The sequence below is a fragment of the Lagopus muta genome, chromosome 21, assembly GCF_023343835.1.
Source record: "Lagopus muta isolate bLagMut1 chromosome 21, bLagMut1 primary, whole genome shotgun sequence".
In the NCBI taxonomy this organism is placed as follows: domain Eukaryota; kingdom Metazoa; phylum Chordata; class Aves; order Galliformes; family Phasianidae; genus Lagopus; species Lagopus muta.
The window spans coordinates 3,056,452-3,076,577 of record NC_064453.1 but is presented as its reverse complement, the minus strand read 5'-3'; the positions used below and the strand labels follow the sequence as shown (position 1 = coordinate 3,076,577).

The window sequence follows — 20,126 nt, the reverse complement described above, 5'->3', positions numbered from 1 at the left end:
ACAGGATTATTCAATGTCAAATGTTGCTGCTTACGTGGTTTTGTTCACTAGTGAAAGTGTTGGATCGATTCCAGAATCAGGTTGAAGGAATCTAAATAGCTGCTGGAAGTTAGGAAGAAAAGAGAGCAGAAAGCAGCTATCGTGGGCACATCGTGGAGAGAGGAGTGAATGCATCCTCAGCTAACTTTCACCAAGCAACGTGTTTGTAAATCACTGAAAAACGTTTTAGTATTGGTTTCTAATTATATGCAAAGTAGTTCTTTTAATTTTTAATAAAGTAGTTGAGTTAAGAGAATGCTGCCTGGGACGTTTGAAGTCTCTGGAGTCAGTGGAGAGCAAAATGAAGTTCTATTAGAAGTGAACAAAGAGAGTGCAGGTTTTTGAGAAACACAGGATGAATTTCCAGGGTTGGGAGACTTCAGACCTGCTGAAGATTTTCCTGAACCACGAGTGTGTTGAGATGCAGTTGCATACCTGCGTGTGTCCATCTCTCAACGCAGGACACAGGCGTGCCCCTGGTTAGAGCTAATACTGCCCCAGTGCAGGATTCCCTGTGCTTTGTTCTCCCTGCTGTGTGTGTGGCTGTGCTCCGTGCAGGGCTGCCTGTGGCTTTGCATCTCCTCCTTGACCTGTGCTTTTGTTTGCAGCCTGTGCATGCTCCCTTCATTTGTCTGCATGTCCAGCAGGGATTGAGCAACCGTGGTGCTTCAGCACAGAAATCAGTGGGACCGTGTTGTGCTTAAAGAGAGCAGTGTGGCAGCTGCCAGGGACAGACCTCTTTCTAAATAGGCCCCATGTGCTGGCAGCTCCATGCTGCTGCCTCCTCCTTCAGGCAGGAGGTTTGCTGCTGCCCACTGTACTTCTAAGTAATTATGAGGTGCAGGTATGGATGGCAAAGTATGCAGAAGGAAGGTCCACTGATACAGAATACTTCTGCTGCTTCCCTCATCGTTTGGATGTAGAAGAGCCTAAATTCTTTTCAGCTGGGAGGCATGGCGATTCTGGGGGATCGCTGCCATGTGTTTCTGACATGTGCACTCAATAGCAAGCCACATTTTATATCTTACTTGTATTTATCAGAAACTTTTTATGTGATTATAAAATAAAGGTACTGTCCAAGTGCTGTGTTTTTGCATCCACATGTTTGGGATTCATTTTCAGTCTTGTTTAACGACTATTGATAGGAATCGTTTGTGTAACTCATGTGACATCCTCCAGGGTGCTTTGTAAGAGGAGGAGAGTTCTTGGCAATTGAATCTGTATTATTATTTTCATCACTCATAACAAGAGTGCTGTAAACGATACCTCCGAAACGACTCCGATTTCAAACTGTCAGGTAATATTTTGGCAGGTAGCAATCAGGCATACTGTGAGGTGCAATTATCAGGTGCAGGTATGGATGGCAAAGTATGCAGAAGGAAGGTCCACTGATACAGAATACTTCTGCTGGCTCAGTGTTCTAAACTTCCATACTACTTTTATTCCTGTTCTGATCCATACTTCTTTTGTTCTGAGTGTTGCTGGTACTGTCACCTCCAGGAGGTTCTTCAGCTGTTCCTTAGTAAGAAATTTAATCTTCAGGATAGTAGTGGCTGGTGGTTGGATTTGGCCTCGTTTGTGCAGATCCAGAAGCATCCATAACCAAACCTGAGGCCCTAGGAGTGGGTTCTGCCTTTCTTCTCCTTCCATGGTGCTGTAGGGTGCTGCTCCTTTTGATGCACATGCAGATACCTTACGCTCATATCTTGCAGCAAGCAGGGATGCACATAAAGGCTTCAGAGAGCTGTGCTGATCTGAGTGTTGTGAAGGGGAGGAGAGGGGTGGAGGATCTCCACTCAGTGTCCTGAGAAAAGCTCTGGCTAGCAGCTAACCAGAGGTGTTCACAAGGAAGCCTCTCTTAGGAGCATCTCTACAAACAGCTTTTTCTGAGGACACAGAAGGATGAGCAAGTGTTGGTGGAAGCACCTTGGTGCTGGAAGGCAGTTGCCAGCATGCAGAGCTGTCAGAGATCAGCCTTGTGCTGATATAAGGCTCAGTTGTAATGCATCTCTTCCAGAAGAGAAGGTCAGTGACGTGCCTACTTGCCCAAGGAAGAAGTAAAGTAAAGTACAGATTAAAGAGCAGAACATGAAAGACATCTGAACCTGTGACTTGTAATTACTGGCTATGTGTAAATGTTGCTTCTCAAATATGTTTAGTGCTGTAAGTACAGGAGGTAATTACAGGGCTTAAAAGCCGTTTCTGAGGAGGCTCTCAGCTATCTCATCCCATTGCAGTCGATGACTAAAGATGCTAATTGGGTCCCTGCATGCAGTGTATGCTTAGTGGCAGAGTTCGTTTCACTGAGCTGTCTCACTTTCAGAGAATTTCTTTGTCACTTTGAGTTCTTGTTAATTTACTGATGACTTTGTTTTCAACTCCACTTCAGATGTGCGGCGTATTTTTGACTGAGGTATTACAATAAAACACATGGTAGCCATGTTCTTGCCTTACTTCATGCTGGTACCTTGTAGCCTGGCAAGCAGAGTTGCAACAGCACCTTTTGGACAAGACAAAGCTGTCTTTCCCAGTGAACTGTCAAACAGCATTTGAGTTTTGTATAGCAGGGGGCTACATGTGTGACACACAGTGTTAACAACTGTAATGTCTGTATGAACTCTTTTTTTTCTCCCAGGCTAAGCTTCCTGATCTGCAGCCCTTTCCTTCCCCAGATGGTGACACAGTGACACAGCATGAAGAACTTGTGTGGATGCCAGGAGTCAACGACTGTGACTTACTTATGTACCTTAGGGCAGCAAGGTAATTAGAGCCAAGATTCCCATGTCTTTAGGATGGACGTGTGGGCTGCCACATCTCTGCAGCAGTTAACTGTGGCCGTTCCTTTTTGTTAGATTTTGGTTTGGTGTGGATGTTAACTGTGCAATACAAGGGAGTGCTGGTTTGGTGACTGGCCAGCACAGAATCTTGCTGTTGGCTGTGGCTTTTGGATTGAAAACCCACAGCCAGCAGCGTGTGCAGCATGATAGAGAAAACACATGCTATAGCACAAAGGAAGTCATTGCTAATTGTGGATTAACTGTGACAGCACAGGTAGGATCCCTCAGAGGCTGTTTTTTTTTCTGAATGAGCCTTAATTTGTGTTTCAGTCTTATGCAGACCTCTGACATGCCTGCTAGATTTACCAGATAAATAAATATGAGATTTCTAATGCCAGTGGGCCTCATAATTCAGAATGTGAGTAAATGAATTATTATTCCTTTGTAAGAATTTAGAGATGTCAGGAACGTGCCATTGAAATCAGCTTCATAACATAATGCAACTAAATTAGCAATAGCAAGTTTGCTGTCTTTGGCAAGACCGTGCCCTTGTGCCTATAGCTTCTGTCTCTCATAATTCTGATCAGTCCCTGGTGAGAGTGCAATGGAGAGTCTTTAATTAATAAAACCCACTTTACATTGGAGTTATTTCCCATGCTGAGGTGACATGGATCTGTTCGTGTGATGCCTCGTTTTACTTTACTTGTTTCTGCATTACGTCAGGGCCTTGAAATGTGTGATTTAAGGGGTAACTGTAGTGTTCTGCATGACATGTGCATCAGACAGAAGCTGAAGAAAATTTCAATTTTTTTCCCCTCAAACTATAAAGGAGCATGGCAGCTTTTGCAGGCATGTGTGATGGAGGATCCACAGAAGATGGTTGTGTTGCAGCCTCCCGTGACGACACTACACTTAATGCACTCAATACAGTAAGTATACAGAACTCCTGTCAGGAAGAGCACTCTTCCCATTTATGTCTTGTATTACTTAAAGTATTGATGAAATCTTTAGTGGCTAAAGTAGGTTTGGGGATCACAATATGAGTTTGATACTGGCTTAACACTGAACTTTATTCAAATGCAAGCCACAGATCCTAACTACAACAACAAACTTCTGGCTGGTGCCTTTAAGATGAGCATGTGGATGTTCATTATGGGAAGCTACTGGAGCCAATTACACCAACTGGAGTGGCTGCTCACCCAGCTAACCCTTGCCCTGGCTGTTCATTCAGCTTCTAGCTGTAGGAGAACAAAGGTTATTCACAGAACCATAGAATCCTCAGAGGTGGAAGGGACCTCTGAAGCCATCTAGTCCAACTGCCTTGCAGTGAGCAGGGATACCACAGCCCCAGGGCCTCAATCGGCCTCGCTTTGAAAGTCTCCAGGGATGGGGCATCAACCACGTCCCTGGGCAACCTCTTCCAGTGCCTCCCCACCCTCACTGTAAGAGATTTTTTCCTTATCTTGGACTTGGCCAGCTGAATTCTGTCCTGTTCTCATGGTTAAGGGCTGCATCTCTCATCACATCCACTTGTGAAAACTGTGGAGAGGATGGGATGTGCCTGTTGAGTTTCTACCTAAATCTGTAGAGCATTTTAAAGGCAGTGGCAATGGAAATGTACAGAGCCCATGTACAGCTGGTAGGGCTGGGAGCAGCTTCAGTTCAGCATGTTTCTTGTGGAAGTGCCAAGGGAGGATATGATGTGTGGCTTCAGATTTGTTTTTAAAGCCATCCTTTCCTAAAAATAGTTTGAAGCATATTCTGTCTCGGTGTCCAGCACTGTGACTCATATGTCACTTTGCTCACAATGCCTGTGGCTCAAAAAATTATTTTAATTAGATGAAAATAAAGCACCTAGTGATTCCAACCAAACCCCATGATGCTGTCCTCCTGCAGAGTGGCTGATGCTGGGTACCACACTGTTATGTCTGCCTCTGCTTGCTGGGGTTTCATTATTTACAGTTGCATCATTTTAGCTGTTAATTTATAAGGTTCTTAAAAGCTTGCAGACAGGTGTGATGCCCATCAGGAATTGAGTGATGATCATTGCAACAGAGACCAGATAATCTGTTTGTTTAGAGAAAGGGCACTGTAAGCATGTTGGTCTTTGCTCTTATTAAAGTGACTGGAGCTGAATATATCAAATTAATCACTGCTGTTAAATATTCTTTACTGCTTCTTTCAGTAAAGCATCTCAGCACGTGAGACTTGCATTCAGAACATTGCAGCAAGGTTAGTGTGTGTGAGCTGTATTGCAGCTTCCAGGTGCTCAGCTCCATGATGAGGATGTCAGGTCTGTGCTTAGGTGTACGTACCTCAGTATCCCCACTCTTGTTAAAATGCTGTATTCTTAATGTGAATGTCATTGCTTGTGTAAGATTAGCTTACAAAAAGCACTTGCTTTGTTTAGATTTTATCTCTCTTTGCATTTAGTTGCGTGCATTTCTTGGAGTGCATCAGTTTGTTTTTTTCCAACAGATGAGGGTGGAAGAGAATATCTAAAATATACTTCTGTAGTGTTTGTAAGAGGCAACAGCACTTTAATCCTTATTCTGCAAGATTACTGAAATACAATCAGTACACCCATGTGTAACCAGCTGAAATCTAAGACGAGTTTTTGTACCCCAATTAAATGCTTTTTTGTTCTCACTTCTAGATCTGCAGAGTCAAGTGTTATTTCTTCAGAGTGCACCTCAGAACTGAGACAAATCCATCAATCTCAGTCCTTTGCTCCTCTGCTTGAGACAACCAGCATGTTAGAGATTACGATGCTGGTTGAGAGGAGTTGCTGTCTAGTCTGTATTCTGCCTCCTCTGCAGTTTCTCATCTGCTTTACATTTTGTTTCCTTCCTTCCCCTTGGGATGGGTGCCATCTGGTTCTGGTGGCTTACTGCTCCCAAGCATTCTGAGTTGTTCCCTAACATCCTTCTTAGAGACTCAAATCTCTGTTAAGGCCAATAATCATCAAAGAGCTTTTGGAATTGGAATTTCTTTCCCCTTGTCATCTATAATAAAAGACTACTGCAGAAAATTCATTTAACTTCACTGCTTCACTATCGAGTTTAATTAGCCCCCTTAATCCCTTGGGAGCCGTGGAGCTGTAGTTGTACTTGTAGACTTCTTCATCTGAGCCTTCCATTCATCCTGATAGATTTTATTTCTGTTCTTCCGATCCTTTTCTCTCTGTATTTCTGGTGCATGTCTATTTTAGAAAGCCGCTGCTGATTCATCTCAGGAGTGGGGGAGTTTCACACTTCTGAAGCAAAAGCATTACACAGACTCGCAGTGTAACTCATTTAGGAAGCTAGATTGTCTGTTGGCAGAGTTCTTTTGACTCTATCATGGCTTCCCTCACACATCACATCTTAACATATGGCAGGAAGGCTTACCCTGTAGTGGTTTTCTAGTCATCTCATGTTAACCTGAACAGCAAAGTCCTTGGGCTTGCATGATGTTTGATTTAATCTTGCTCCTGGTCTGTGCACAAGTGCTGTTCTTACCTTTCCTTCCTCACGTTAAATTTTTCTGGAGAAATGCTTTCCTATGGGCCCTAGTCCTATAGGGAGGATATTCATGGAAATCAGTGATTGCTCAGAGTCCACTCTTTTGCCAACAGAATGGTTTAGGTGGGCAATTTGTTGTTCTGTCTTTCTGTTCTCTTTAAAACAAGTATCAGATTTATCTGCTAAATAACTTCAGAGAAAATTACCCTGCACTAAGTTGTGTTTTTGTTTAGAAATTATGGTGTGTAACCCAGCAGATTAATGGAAACAAATTGATGCGGTATGATTTCTTATTATGGAAATCCAATAAACTTCAGAGCAGCACTTGGTATAAATCAATCTTGACAAGCTACTTTGGTAGTGTTTTATTTCTGTAATAACAGCTGCAGTAGCCCCTGGAATGATTTATCATTAATTACAGCAGATAGAAATGAAGATCATGGAAGGCACAGCGCAATGTATCTGTGTGTAGATCAGCTCCTCGAGGTGAGGATGCTTCATGGTCCAGGTGGGCTCCAACTCCTGCTCTGTGGTTTGGCTGTTGGGATTTTGTAGCCCTCGGGGAGGAGGTTTTCCTTTGGGGTTTGTTGCCCTCCTGGTGGCTGCTGGTGGTGACACCAGGTGGAGGACAGGGCAGCTCCTGAAGTCTTTGGCTTGGATTTCCTCGTGTCAGGAGTGTGGGCTCTTTTATTGCACAGCCAGGCAGCTGAATATGGACTTTATAACATGTGTATTTATCTCTTATTTATACTCATACATAATTCTGTTGATCTATTAAACCCTAATGGATTAGTCACCTAAAGTGCATATTCTGTAAACTTCTTGTTTTCCAGTTGCAGAATTGAACTAATAATGCATGAAACCATTTTTATTGGTGAAACGTTAGGTGATGGAAACATTTTTTTAATAACTTCTCAGTTTCTCTTACCTTGAGATCTGCAGAACAACATTGCTTTGAGCCAGAACCCTCCTGAATAAGTGTAATGGAAATGGTAATTTGAGTTTTTCCCAAGCCTTGCTTTGAGTCACTGTGGGCAATATATTGTATTCTCAGAGCCAGCATGGTTAGTGTGAAAGTTTTGTAATTAATACCCTCTAGTAATGCACTTTGTCTCCTTTACTCCTTCTGGACTCGGAGTGTGGATAGGCATCGCCCATCATAGCATCACAGCACCATCAGAAAGCCCCCAAGAACCCCATCTGTATGAGATATCAGTGGGGATGATTGATGGAAATCATGCAGGATGGCCAGGACTTAATGAGCCTATTGCTTTTTGTTTGCTGTGTCAGTTGCACACTAACTGAAATGAGGAACTCCTTAGCAATCATCCCCTTTCCAAGTCAGGCCAGTTGAATTAACTGTCTTATTTTGCTCAATGTTCTCTTTGCAAGTGCATGGCCCGCCCTAATGATGTGTTTGTTGTGAGAAAGCATCTGGTGCTGCTTGGTTCTCCACTGTACAAGGAAGAAAATATTGTGGAATTGGCTTTTTAAATGGCCAGCTGTGATGCCAGCAAGTTTTACTTGTGGATCAATGTCTGTGAACATGTAGCCTGCAGCCTGTCATGCAGAGTTCCAGATCGTAATTCCTTCTCAGGGTTCTGCCTTCACTGCTGCTGTGACTGGGGGCACGCATCGCACGCTCCATGGCTTTGGGCAGCTCAGCCTGCCTTGTCTCCTGATGCTATGGGTCCTCTGTCCCTGTGCTGTACTCCTGTGGTGGGGAAATGAGTGGCATTAGAGCAGGAAGAAGTGAGGGAATCAGTTCTGTGGACCCTAGAAAAACAGCTGGGAATATCATTATGCCAACTGTCCTTGGAGTGAGTCAGAGTTTGTGTCATTTCTCAGTGCATGTTGTTTTCGTTGGGAAAATCAAAGATCCAGCAGCTCTGTGCTCATAGGGTAGGAAGGTGCCAGCACCTGGGTTTGTGTCCTGCTGCGTGAAAGGAAGATGAAGCAATCATCAGCTGGTGCTGTGCAGATCTCTTTGCTGATAATGTTGTTCTGGCTTCTCGTACCACTGTGCTACATGGGAGCATGTCATTATGAGTGACAAATGTGACAGTGTAATATCAGTGGTAGGAAATACAGTTTGAAGCAAGATGTCACCCAGACAAATTACTCCCTGCTTTAACTTGCCCTTGGACAAGATTTTCTTGTTCATTAACTACAGACAAGGTTGAAAGCATTAAAAATTACTTAAATATATGTTAGCATTTCTTATTATTAGTTTTTCTTTTGGCCTAGTCTGTGTTCCCAGCTGCTGGGGTGATGCTGTGCGGTGCCTGGTGTGCTGGGAAGCACAGCCCCTCTGGTGTGTGAGTTATGCCCATCCTTAGCCTTGCACTTAGGGAAGAAATCCATGTAAGACCCCAGAGCTGGGATGGCACCATGGGCAAGCAGGGTCCCTGGGCTGCAGGTGGGAGGTTGGGTACCTGGGGGCTCTGGGCTCCTGTTGTCCTTGGGCACCAGAGGGAGCCCCCACAGTTCTTTGTCCGGGTCTGGCTGCTCAAGCCACAAAGCAGTCATTCTTTCCTCTTTCCTTGTTGCCTTTTTTGTTTCTCTCCTCTTCATTTCCTACCTTGTTAGGCTGGCTGTGGCTGTACAGAGCTGCGCATCCTGACCGCGATGCGCTTCAGTGAGAGGAGCGAATCCCTCTTAATGATCACAATGTTCTGAAGCCTGCGTCGATGGCTGGTGCTTAAGTCAGGCTGTTATGTAAATATTTCCACGCAGAACCAGACAAATACTGTTCTCTTTTGCAATTCTGCTGCCGTGTCCTGCTTGACAGCACTGAAAAATGACTTTTGACTCAACTGTGTGACTCGAGGCTGAAAATGCTCTTGCAGCATCGGTAGCATTTACCTGCTGTGTGCAGGTCAGGCTTTGTGTCTGTGCCCAATGAGTGATGATTTGTGCCTGGCTGCTGAGGATCCCTGACTTCTCGTGCTGCCCTGGAAAGGGGGGACAGATCTGCATCCCCACAGATGCGTTCTGCCTGAACAATCCCTTCTGCTTTATTGGCTGTTCTGGGTTTATTTGAAAGCAGCTCAGCAATACAGTATTACTGTATGGTAGCAATTTTTCCTTGGAGAAGAGGCCTCTGGAATCTAACGGTGTACTTAATGGACTGCAATTATTTAATATTGTAGCATGAATGCAGCCTAACTCAGATGGGCTTTTCAACGGGGATCATAATGACTGTAATTGCAATGGGATGCCTTGCCGAAGGAGAAGCTGCCAGATGCAATGCCATTCTGATCTAAAAAGGTCACAGTAAAAGGGACATTTAAATTAAGTTATAAATTACAATTGAAGAACAATATTTTGATGAGCGAGACCAGAGATGTCAGAGCTGCAAGATGTAATTCATGGGTTCATTACTGAACAGAGGTGCCTGACAGCTGAGCCATGCCAAAAGGAGAATTTATTTGCAACATCACACAGACAGAAAATGGCAGCTGAGCTGAGAGGCGGCGGTGGAAACTTGAAGCCTTGTGGTAATGTGCAGCTCTGATGCTAATAAGGCTTCCCTGTGATCCAGAGTTGTTTAATGGCTGTTGGAATATAAATGGGCTTTCAGGATATGTGCATTTTCAGAATGCCTTTAATCTAAAATCTGGTCCAGCGATGCAGAAATGGCTTTATTTTCTGTTTGAAGGTGTGAGTACATTTGTGTCGATTCCTTTTGTTGCAGTTGTGTACATACATCACAGCACAGCGGGTTGGAATTCAGATGGCAGATTTTTTAACACTGAAAACAGTAATTCTCGTGGTGACAGGATGGTAATCTCGTGTTTATAGCAATACTTGACAAGTTCATCCAGAAGTTAATTAAACCATAGGCAGTCATCATTAGCTGTTATTTATATGTTCAAGTTGCTTGCCAATAAAGCGTTTATATGTATGAAATGACCAAAGGCAATCAGCAGAGAAGGATCCGTCAGCGAGGCTGAAAGAAGCAGATTTAACTCTGGCTCTTGCCCAGAAACACACATCTCCTTTTGCTGCATTGTCCTGGTGCTTCCTAAAGCATTTTTCCCCTCTGTAAAAGTCACGTTTTTAGGGAGGTGCTGCTGGCAGAGTGAAGATCCCCTCCTGGATACACAGAGGCTTTGGCACTGCTGTGTGTTTTGTGAGGGGGAGGGAACAGAAGCACTGCTATCAACGCTGCTGGATTGCCGAGGTGAAAAATCTTCTAGGTGGTGGCGTGTGCTGGGGGAAAAGCATTTGCAAGGTGAGCTGGCAAAGCCAACAGTCCTCCTGATGTTGGGATGGATGTGTTCCCAGTGCTGGAGTGAAGATGAGGAGAAAAATCAGTGCATGCTTTATAGAAAAGACTTATTTTCTTGTCTTCAGGTAGTGCATACCATAGGAGGCTTCAAAAAAAAGAAAGGTTATAGAAGCTGTTTAAAATAGTGTTGCTTGAATATTTGTGCTGTGTGTGGGCATTGCCTGGCTGCCTGCTTGTATCACTGGGGCTTATGCAGGGGTGCATCCCTGCTCCAGTGGCATGGAGACCGTGCTGGTAGGTTGTGTGTTGAGATGCTCTGTTGTACACAGGGAAATGTCAGCTGTGGCAGTGGGTTTGGAGGCAGTGGGCTCCATGAAGCACTCAGGTGATGGCTGGCAATAGGATGTGCTGCTGGTGGCCCCGGTGTGCCATGAAATGACTTCTGGCAGCTGGCCCTTCTGTGATGTACGTATGGTTGGATCTGCTGCACGGAGTACAAGTTGTACAGGTGCCAAATCAAATGCTCGAGTAAGTGGGAAATGATTCTGATCTAGTTTTCCTCCTTGTTCCCATTATATTACCAGGCAAAGTATCAGTGCAGTATTGGTCTCAGCTCCAAATGTGAGCCTGACTTCAACTGGTGGTAAGGGAAGAATGTTGAGGCAAGCAAATGCAGCTGTTTGTTCTAAACCCACATTCCATATCGCTGTCAGAGGTCTTTGCCAGCAGTGACCTTTCATTCTTAGAAGCACGTAGCTTTCTTTAGAAAAGTCCCTCAAGCATAAGCAAATGCTGAACGCCTCGGTGACTTGCAGGAGGTGAGAGCACCTTATCAGTTCAAGAGCTGTTCCTGTTCTTACTAGAAGACTTGAGCCAGTCTGTGCACAGTACAGCCCAGTGTGCCAATTGATTCTTTGCTGCAGCTGATGAGGCTTCCATCCCACTCGCAGGAGCTGTGCATGCAGGAGGATGCTTCTGATTTTGCAGCTGACTGCTGTCTTGTGTGGCTTTGGGCCTCTTTCAGGTGTTCAGGAGGGATTGTTTATGGAGTTGTTTTCTGGAAACTCAGCTTGCAGGTGTTACAAAGGAGCACGAAATTACTCAGAACTGAAATTCCACAGCGACTGGAATAAATGAGCTGTTATTTCCAATATAACATTGAGACTTCACAAGGAAAAGCAGTTCCTAGCGTGCTTTGTACTGCAGATGGACTGGCTGTGCAGAATGGCACAGTCTGTTCTGTGGCATCCATGGGCAGAACGCTGAGATGCTGGTGAAGTAACAGGGACAATCGTGTGCCCACAATGCCACCGCCTTGCAAAGAGCCCCATTGCAGCAGCCTGCAGTGCCTGGTGTGAGATGGGCACTGCAGCCTGGGAAGTTTCCTGCCCACTTATGGCTTTATTTTTTCTTGCAATAAGTTCACTTTCTCAATAAAAAAGGATGTTCACAGTTGTACCAGCTAACAAAAGCCTGCAGTGGTGCGAGCGGACGAGGCAGGGTGCAGAAGTGGGCACTGCACAGATGGGTTTTGCCCCCACAGCTGCAGAGCCCTGCTCAGCTGTTCTGCTCTGTGGCTCAGAACTGGGGGGGTTCTGCTGAAGGAAGCATTTTGCATGCATCCCTCATGCCCATGTTTTGCTGCGTGTGTCCTCTCAGATGAACTCCGTTGCCATTTGCTTTCATTCCTTCTGCAGCTTTTGTACCGTGGCCTTCAGAGTCAGTGCTCAAACCTTTCTGAGACTTCATTTACTGTGACAACTGTTCAAAACTGTTTTTCAGTGGAAATTAATTGCTGTTATTAGTCTCAGTAAAATAAAAACCTCGTAGGGTCAGTGATTTGCTTTTCCCCCTCCTATCTATCCTGATTCACAAGTCTTTCCTTTTCTTGATAGGAATCACCTCCACTTGATGGTAATTAGTTGGAATGATTTCCTTATTGCAGCTTTCAGGAGTCTCTGATCCACACCACTGCGTTCAGTATGAAGACCTGGGATGGAAAAGTTGTTGTGCCCCACAGAGCTGATGGTGTGAGCTGGACCAAGGGGAAACAGGAGATCACATCCTGGAGGTGGCCTGGGTGGGAGGGCTGCAAACGCTGTCAGATGTTCATAATCACTATTTCTGAATTGGCTGAGGTACAGGAAGCTGAAGTGAGCAGCAGTAAGAAAGCAATCTCATGCTGTTTCTGTTGGAAGCAGAATTCAGGTCTAAGATTTGAGCCTTTTGACATGAGAAGAATGAGATTTTTTTTCTGCTCCTGCAATCGGGTCTTGGTGTAGCTGCATCAATAGTGACAAAGTAGTTAATAGCTCCTCACTGTTCAGTAATTTTATCTCCATCCCTGTTCAGTTCTCCAGTCTTGGGAAAAGTTCAGGAGCTGTACTTGCTGAAATGTTGCCTGAGGGCAGTGGGCTGCTGGAATAGCAGCATGGATGCTTTGGAAGAGTGGGATGCAAAGGGCTTGGAATAAATTCTGGGCAAGAAGAATAGCAGGAGGTAATCAGTGTATGGAGTCATATTTTGGTTACCCAGTCTGTGGGTCAATAACTTTGGTGTGCACCTTGGTTAGAATAACTTGCTTGTTTTTATAGACTCCCTTTATAGGGAAGTTTGCATGCAAATCATTCTTCCTGGTGGGGGGAGATAACTCAGTTTCTGTCATCCCAGCACTGTGTCTTCTTCTTTTAGATCACTTTCAGAAGACACAGAGCAGGCTCCTGACTTGTCCTCTGGGTTTCTTAAATCCCACTGTACTTGGAGGGTAGGACAGGCAATAAATCAGGGGCCTGCTATGTGTTTTCTATCACAAGTTCAGAGCTGGAGATTGTCATGGTTCACTGCTGAATGTTTTTCCCCCCAGTGTGGCTGTTTTTTCTCCTTCGCCCTGATTTAAATGCCTGCTGCCTGCTTCAGACAGCGTTTGATCAAATAGCTATCTACTTTATGGTAGAAAATAGGGTACGCTGTAGGCTGTGACCATCTGAAATGGTAATGTCAACTTAGACATCCCTAGTTGCCTTCATGTACTCCTGTACTCATCTGTAGCGATCGTTTCTTTTCCATATATGTCTTTGAACCACGCACTGGTCTTTGCAATGCAATACAAATCTGTCAGAAGAGCTTTCTGGATGGTAAACTTGACATTGCGTGGCTTGTAATCCCTCCTGTGTGTTGGTGCTTCCAGTTGGCTGCACTGATCTAAACAAGATGCTGCTGCATAAAAGGCAGCTCCTTTTGGGAAGGAGTGTGGTGGAGCTGTGTGAGGTTTCCTTGGAGTTTCTGATGTGAAAGATGCATTTTGAAAAGTCAACCAAAAATCTTCAGCGGCCTCAAATATCATCTGGGAGAAATCCAGGAAGGAAGAGGAAAACAAACTTGTTTTAATGCTGTCTCTTCTACTAATAAAACGCTAATTACCTTCAGGTTGTTTAAATTTCAGTTCATATATCAACAGTAGAAATAACGAGGTGTAGAGCATCTCATGTGGCCCCTTGGAGTGCTTTTCTCCTCTATCAGATCACTGCTGATTCCACTGAACGTTGTGTTTGTCTTTATATTTCAGCTACATGAAAGTAACTACGATGCTGGAAAAGCCCTGCAGCGCTTGGTGAAGAAGCCTGTGCCCAAACTGATTGAGAAGTGTTGGACTGAAGATGAAGTGGTAGGGAAACGAATTATATTCCCTTCAGCCTTACAGTTCGTGTTCCTTCTCCTCTTTCATTTTTTTTTAATGTCATTTTTATGGGAAATAAGGCAAATAATCTGTCACACAGGATGAAGTTTTGCACGAATCTGAGTTGGTGGATCCTCACTCAGTTTCCAGAGATTCGTGAGGATCCTCCTTATGCTGGGAATAGGAGGGGAGGAGGTTGAGCGACTTTGTGAGGACTCTGTAGGGTAGGAGAACAGCTGGAAAACCTCTGGGCTCTCAGTTTAACTTCTGCTTTCACCTCCAGGCAGGCTGGCCCCGTTCATTAATTGAAGTAGGACAGGAGGTGAAAGCACATTGCATATTGTCCCTGATTTGGACCTGCTGGTGTTGGAGGAGGCTTACAGCGCCAGCACAGGCTGGCGAAAGGGAGGTTAGATAGCAGGGTTTCCCCTGCACAGAGGTTAAGTCCCTCCTTCCCCCTCGCATGAGATACTAGAAATTGTTTCCTGACAATTTTAGTTTAGACAATTTTAGACTGTTTAGTTCTTGATGAATGAGCCAAAGGACAGAGCAAAAGAAGGTAAGACAAAAGGTGGGATTACACCATCACTATTTATGTTCAGGTATGCAGCAGCTGTCAGGCCCCAAAACTGCTGAAAACAGGGCAGCCATCTTATCCAAAGATACATCTGAAATAATGCATGGACACAATGGATTTGGGGTAGATACCAGTGCAGTGTTACGATCTCATGGTTGGGAGCTGAGATTGCTGGGGGATTTGCCCCCATTCAGTGCTGGTTCTTCTCTATAGCACTTGCAGGTAGTTGCATACCCTGTGGGTATTGGTTTGAGGTTGTCTTTTTCTGGAATTTGGGGGAGATGGTATCTGTGCAGAAATTAAGAAGGCAAAGGTGCTTCTCCTTGTGGTTGGTTTGTTCTACAGTTTAATTGCTGCGGTTGTGAGTTTGCTGCTGGCTTAATTTTTATAGGTATGATATAATGCAACTGTGCTTATAAAAGTGAAGTGTTTGGTAGGCTTGTAAACAACAATAAATCACGTGAGGTTGGGAGCAAGTAGTCGATTGTGAAGTTGCTGGCAGCTCGTAAGCAAACCAGTTCTTATACCTGAGGACTAAATAGCAATATTTGCTGCATTTCTTGCAAAAGCTGCATTTTCTGGCAGTCTGGTTTATCACACCCTGTGGCTTAAGCCAGCACTCACGTGTCTGATTGTGAGCAGAGAAATGCTCATGCATTTGTTGCTGCCCATCAGCGCAAAAGTGCTGACCGAGTTCGTTTGGATCGCAGCCTAAAAATATTGTCCATGTTAAGGCCGACGTTCAATGCGTTCAATGCAGTGTGTTTGTGTGAGATGTAAGCTGTAAGGAGATGTGCCTCCCCAGCACGCTGCACACGGCGTGCACAACCTGAGAACATGGAGAAATGCTGTTTTGTAGGTCGGTAATTAGGCTGTGGTGTGCAGTAAAACAGAAAAGCAACTCTCCCCTCAGTTCGGTAAGAGCTGGATGAGTAGGCAGGGCTGCAGAACCGTCTTGAAGCAGGCTTGGTCTGAAATGCAACAGAGAGCCTTTGTGGTTAGGAGAGCGCCTGAAGTGGTGGAGTGGCAGAGGATGGTGTGCCAGCAGAGCAGCGAGGAGAGGATGAGTAAAAAAGCTGAGAACACAGCTTCCTAATAAGGCTGTCGGTCATCTTGTCACCGCAGGGCATTTTGTTTGGGGCAGGACTGCCGGAACAAATACCTCCTGTGTTTGGTGTGTTTGTACTCGGCTGCTCTTCCCTGTGTTCTCTGCACGCATTCTTTCCGTAGGGCGGTTGAATTGTGCACTGCCAACTCCTCTTTTTCTGTGCAGAGTGTTTTTCGCTCTCCTTGTGGTTTCCATCAGCTGCACTATGCGGAGAATGTCAGAGCTGCTGCAGCTCAGGGGTTTTGATCAACGTTAAATGATAGGAATAAAACCTTACAAATAAGAAAAAGCGAAGTTTATTGAGAAGTGAAACATGACTCTGAAAGCGCAGACCCTGTGAGTACAGAATAATGATCATTAACTCTATAAATCATTGTCAGTCGCAGCTCATTTTATCATATTTGTTCCTGTTCTGTTCCTTCCAAGTTTCCAGAAACGTTTGGCAGTCCTCCAGCCTCAGCAGAGCCAAAGATCAAACTGTGCTCTTATTTATAGACGGCTAAGCTCCACCTGCAGAACTTCATAGCTTGTTTGTCCCTGGCAGTTGGTAGAAAACTCCAGATTAAAGCAGCTGTAGTGCACTCCTGAGCCTTCCTGGGGCTTGCAAGGCAAGTTTCCTTGCTGCTGGCTCTGCAAACCTGAGGAAAGCTCTTCCCGTGTGACATGCAGAGTGCTACAGCTGCACGGCAACTCTACGCCAGTGTGTTTTGCAGAAGGAAAGTGGAAGACCCAGATCCAAACCGTGTCCCTGTTTGTGTTGGGCTTAATCTTTTCCTGTGGCCCAACAGGGAACTGCCTGGTTGATTTCTGTAACTTGTCTTAAGCAGGAAGGTACTGCATCAGTACTGAGCTCTGACCGGTTAATGTCCTCAACTGGGGCTGGGGGGGGAGCTCTGTGCTGTGAGAGCTGTGCTGGTGTTCTCCTTCCCTCCCCAGGCTCATTTGGTTGTGCATGTGATAGCCTGGCTTTATCCAGCACAGCCCTCCATGGCACTTAATAGTATTTATGATATAACACCGTACCAACGGCTCGCATTTATTGTAGTCAGCTTTTAACTGTTGTTGTGGACCACGTGTTGCCTAAAGACTGAGCCTTTCTTGTTAATGAAGCCTACTTTGCTGCCTGTGACCAAAGCACTCCGTCAGAGCTGCCTCGCGGTGATCGGGACTGATTAAAATAAAGGATGGAAGTTATTTTTGCTGCTGATGAAGTGCTTACAGATCTTTAGACCAAATTAAATAGAGGGTAAAATTTACCAGTGATTGAATTAAATGGCAGGCTCAGTAAATATGAAGATGGAGGCTCGCTGTCTCCCTTGGGTTTCTAAACCTTTGGCTATTTTTAACCTTCCTCATTCCTGTATGTAAATTCAGGGGTGTGCTGTGAAAACCAGTCTTCCCTGCTGCCTCATCGAACCGGCTGAAGCAACTTCTGCTCTGATGCATCTATGAGCAGACTGAGCAGCAGCTGCTTCCTGTTTGCAAAGCTGTTGCTCCACCATACAGCATCCATCCCAGCAGCGGCTGGGTGAGCAGAGCTTGGCTTCTAACACCAGTGCCCTGCGGAGCAGCAGTCAGACCTGGTGGTGCTGAGCTGCAAGCAGGCGGCAGTGCAGTATGAGGTAGGTGCAGTGCTTGGGCCGGAGCTGATGGCAGTGCCTTGTGCCTCCTCATGCTGGAGAAATGAACTCTACCTGCATCTCACTGGCACCTCTGAAGATGGCTCAGTGTGCATCTGTGATGGAATCCAGGCGTTCTTGATACCAGCAGTCAGAAAATCCCTATTAGGAATGGCGTGGTGCCGGGCAATTCATCTTTTCCAGTTGGAAACATTTCAAAAAAGTTACATTGAAAATGTATTTTGAAACATTGAGTTCAGAGCTTTTTGTCTTTGGGGGATGGCTGCAGTGAGCCTGAAGCTGTGAGCACCTCTATTTAAACTCTGGAGCTTGTCTCGAGGATGTGCTGCTTTGCTTTCCCAGATGCCAGGCCTGGAACCGCAGTCATTTGGTGCTTTCGGTTTAGGTGGGATTGAAACACCCATGTTTTCTGAAGTGGTTTCAGTGGAAATATTTCACAAGAAAACATGTCCTAATGGGATTTCCACCCTCGTGAGGCCAGATGAGCTCTGAAAGCAGCTTTCAGCATTTCAGTGCTGTTTGGTACAGGCCTGAGCCCACCCTTGCTCCAGGTCCATAAATGAGCTTTGTGTGCCCGGCGCTTTGATGCCGTAGGTAACCATCAAACGACTGTCCTTACAAAGAGCACAGCATTCATCTTAAGTTCTGTTAATTCAGTGGTGTTCGATTCTGCTGTGCCTTACGTGCTGGGGGTGGTGGCAGAAACAGCCCAGTTCTTTGTGCAGCTCTTCTGCTGATTCGCTCTCCTGTTTTGTTTATATCCAGAATGTGCTTTTTTCCTGCCTTTTTATCAAAAGTAGCACCCAAATCAATATGGCTTAGGGGAGAGAGAAATACAAATCAGGACTAAAAGAACCTCTAGTTTATTAGGTTTTTAATTAAACATGATGAACACATTTTAAATAACACAAAAGCCTCAGGCTGAGCTGCATCGAATCGAAACAGATTAAGTCACCCGTCCACACTTGGGTAGTTATTAATTCTGTTTATTTATGCATGCTTGCTGAAGGCAGAGTTCACTGCTGCTGCGTGTTGCAGTTGTTGCACAGGGAGGCTTTTGCTGCATGGAACAGTGCTCCTCATTAGCATGGAGCTGTTGATGATGAAGAACACTGATGGGGCCTTCACAACTCAGGGTGGTGTTCCAAAGTTAAGGGAGTCCAGGGCAGGCGGCAGCTCTGCATTATTGGATTCTTGGAGCTTGGATTCTTCCTCCCTTTTCTCCTCCCCTCGGTCCCATGTTAAACTCTCAAAACGCAAAGCGTTCCCCAGGAAGGAGGTTTTACCTGTGTGTCTCCGTGCAGAACTGCCAGTGACACGCTGTGACAGCCTTGATAGCTGGCTTTTATCATGAAATATGCTGCCCTTTAAATATTTTACGTCGCTTTTGATGTGGAGTAGTTGAGGTAAACAACCCAGATTCCAACAGCCCCTCGCGTTGATGTGCAGGGATGGTTAATCCTTGCTGGCGATAAACCTTAATTGGCCACGTACATGGATTTACAAGTTCATGAATGTTAAAAGATCCACACCTGGCTTCAGCTTAAAGCTCATTTGTCATAAAATACAAGTGGAGATCCTTCTGCCAGAAATGACGAGGGGCGGCAAACTAATTCCCAAACTGTGTGTGAGTATTTGTAATCCAGTGGAGCTGGTCAAGACATCACTTATGCAAAACACACGTATTTATTTGCCTGGCTTCTTTGCCTCAAATCATCTTCAGATGTCTCTCATCTGCCCTTTTTGGAATATCTGCTGAGGAAAACCTTGTTTCCTTTGCTCGCTCCTTTGAAGCCAGGCTTTTCAGAGGCACTGGAAGACAGAGCTGCTTAGTGGGGCAAAAATACCATGAATTTTATTTACTGTTTACGTGGCAGTTATAGAAAATGTGATTCATAGCAAGATGGGAGCTGAGCCTCTAAATGGCAAGAAGAAAAAACCAAAGGGATGAATGCAAAGGAGGCTGGCATTGCAGGGTATGAGTGATGGTGGGCCCAGGAGGTTAAGGTGTCGCTTACCTCAGCTTTGATTTTGTTATCCACCAAGAGCAGAAAGCAGGGCTTCGTAGTAGCAGCTCCTAGGAATGCTTTCTGACTTCAGGACTCATGTGGTGCTTTCTGCTGGTGCGTTAATCAAGAGTTTTCAATGGAGGATTGATATTGCAAACACCCAGAACTCCAAATAGTCTATAGGCCAGTAAAGACTCTGTTTAGGTTAAGAATGAAGGAAGTTGTAGCTGGAGAAAAGGATGGGAGCGTCCAGTTCTAGCAGTAAAAAGTAACTGAGTTAGGATCAGGCTTTTCTGCTGGAGAAACAGAATGGTTATTTAAAAGTTGCATAAATTACAGTTAGCTTGCAGCTGCAGGAGATGTGAAATGATGTGCTGTAATCCAGCCAGAAAATAATGCGGTGAGAGAAGGTGAATTGAGTTTCAAACCAGCTTTTTAGACCAGAGGTATCCATCTCTTTGGTTGTGATTAACTTGCATCAGAATTTGATCCGAGCCATTGTTTCAAGGGATCGATCTTGCACATGCAGCACCGAGTTTATTGTCAAGTCCTTTCGGAAATGA

The 20,126-nt window shown here is 45.0% G+C and overlaps 1 protein-coding gene across 5 annotated transcripts in view; it reads left to right on the top strand.

The window, feature by feature from the left end:
• Window positions 1–20,126, top strand: part of RERE (arginine-glutamic acid dipeptide repeats) — a 168,315-nt gene that overhangs the window by 96,240 nt on the left and 51,949 nt on the right. For all 5 annotated transcript variants that reach the window (XM_048967868.1, XM_048967865.1, XM_048967866.1 and 2 more), the window contains 3 exons: window positions 2,675–2,799; window positions 3,646–3,745; window positions 14,119–14,217. In XM_048967868.1, the coding sequence (XP_048823825.1) occupies window positions 2,675–2,799; window positions 3,646–3,745; window positions 14,119–14,217 (324 nt within the window). The remainder of the gene's footprint in view (window positions 1–2,674; window positions 2,800–3,645; window positions 3,746–14,118; window positions 14,218–20,126) is intronic.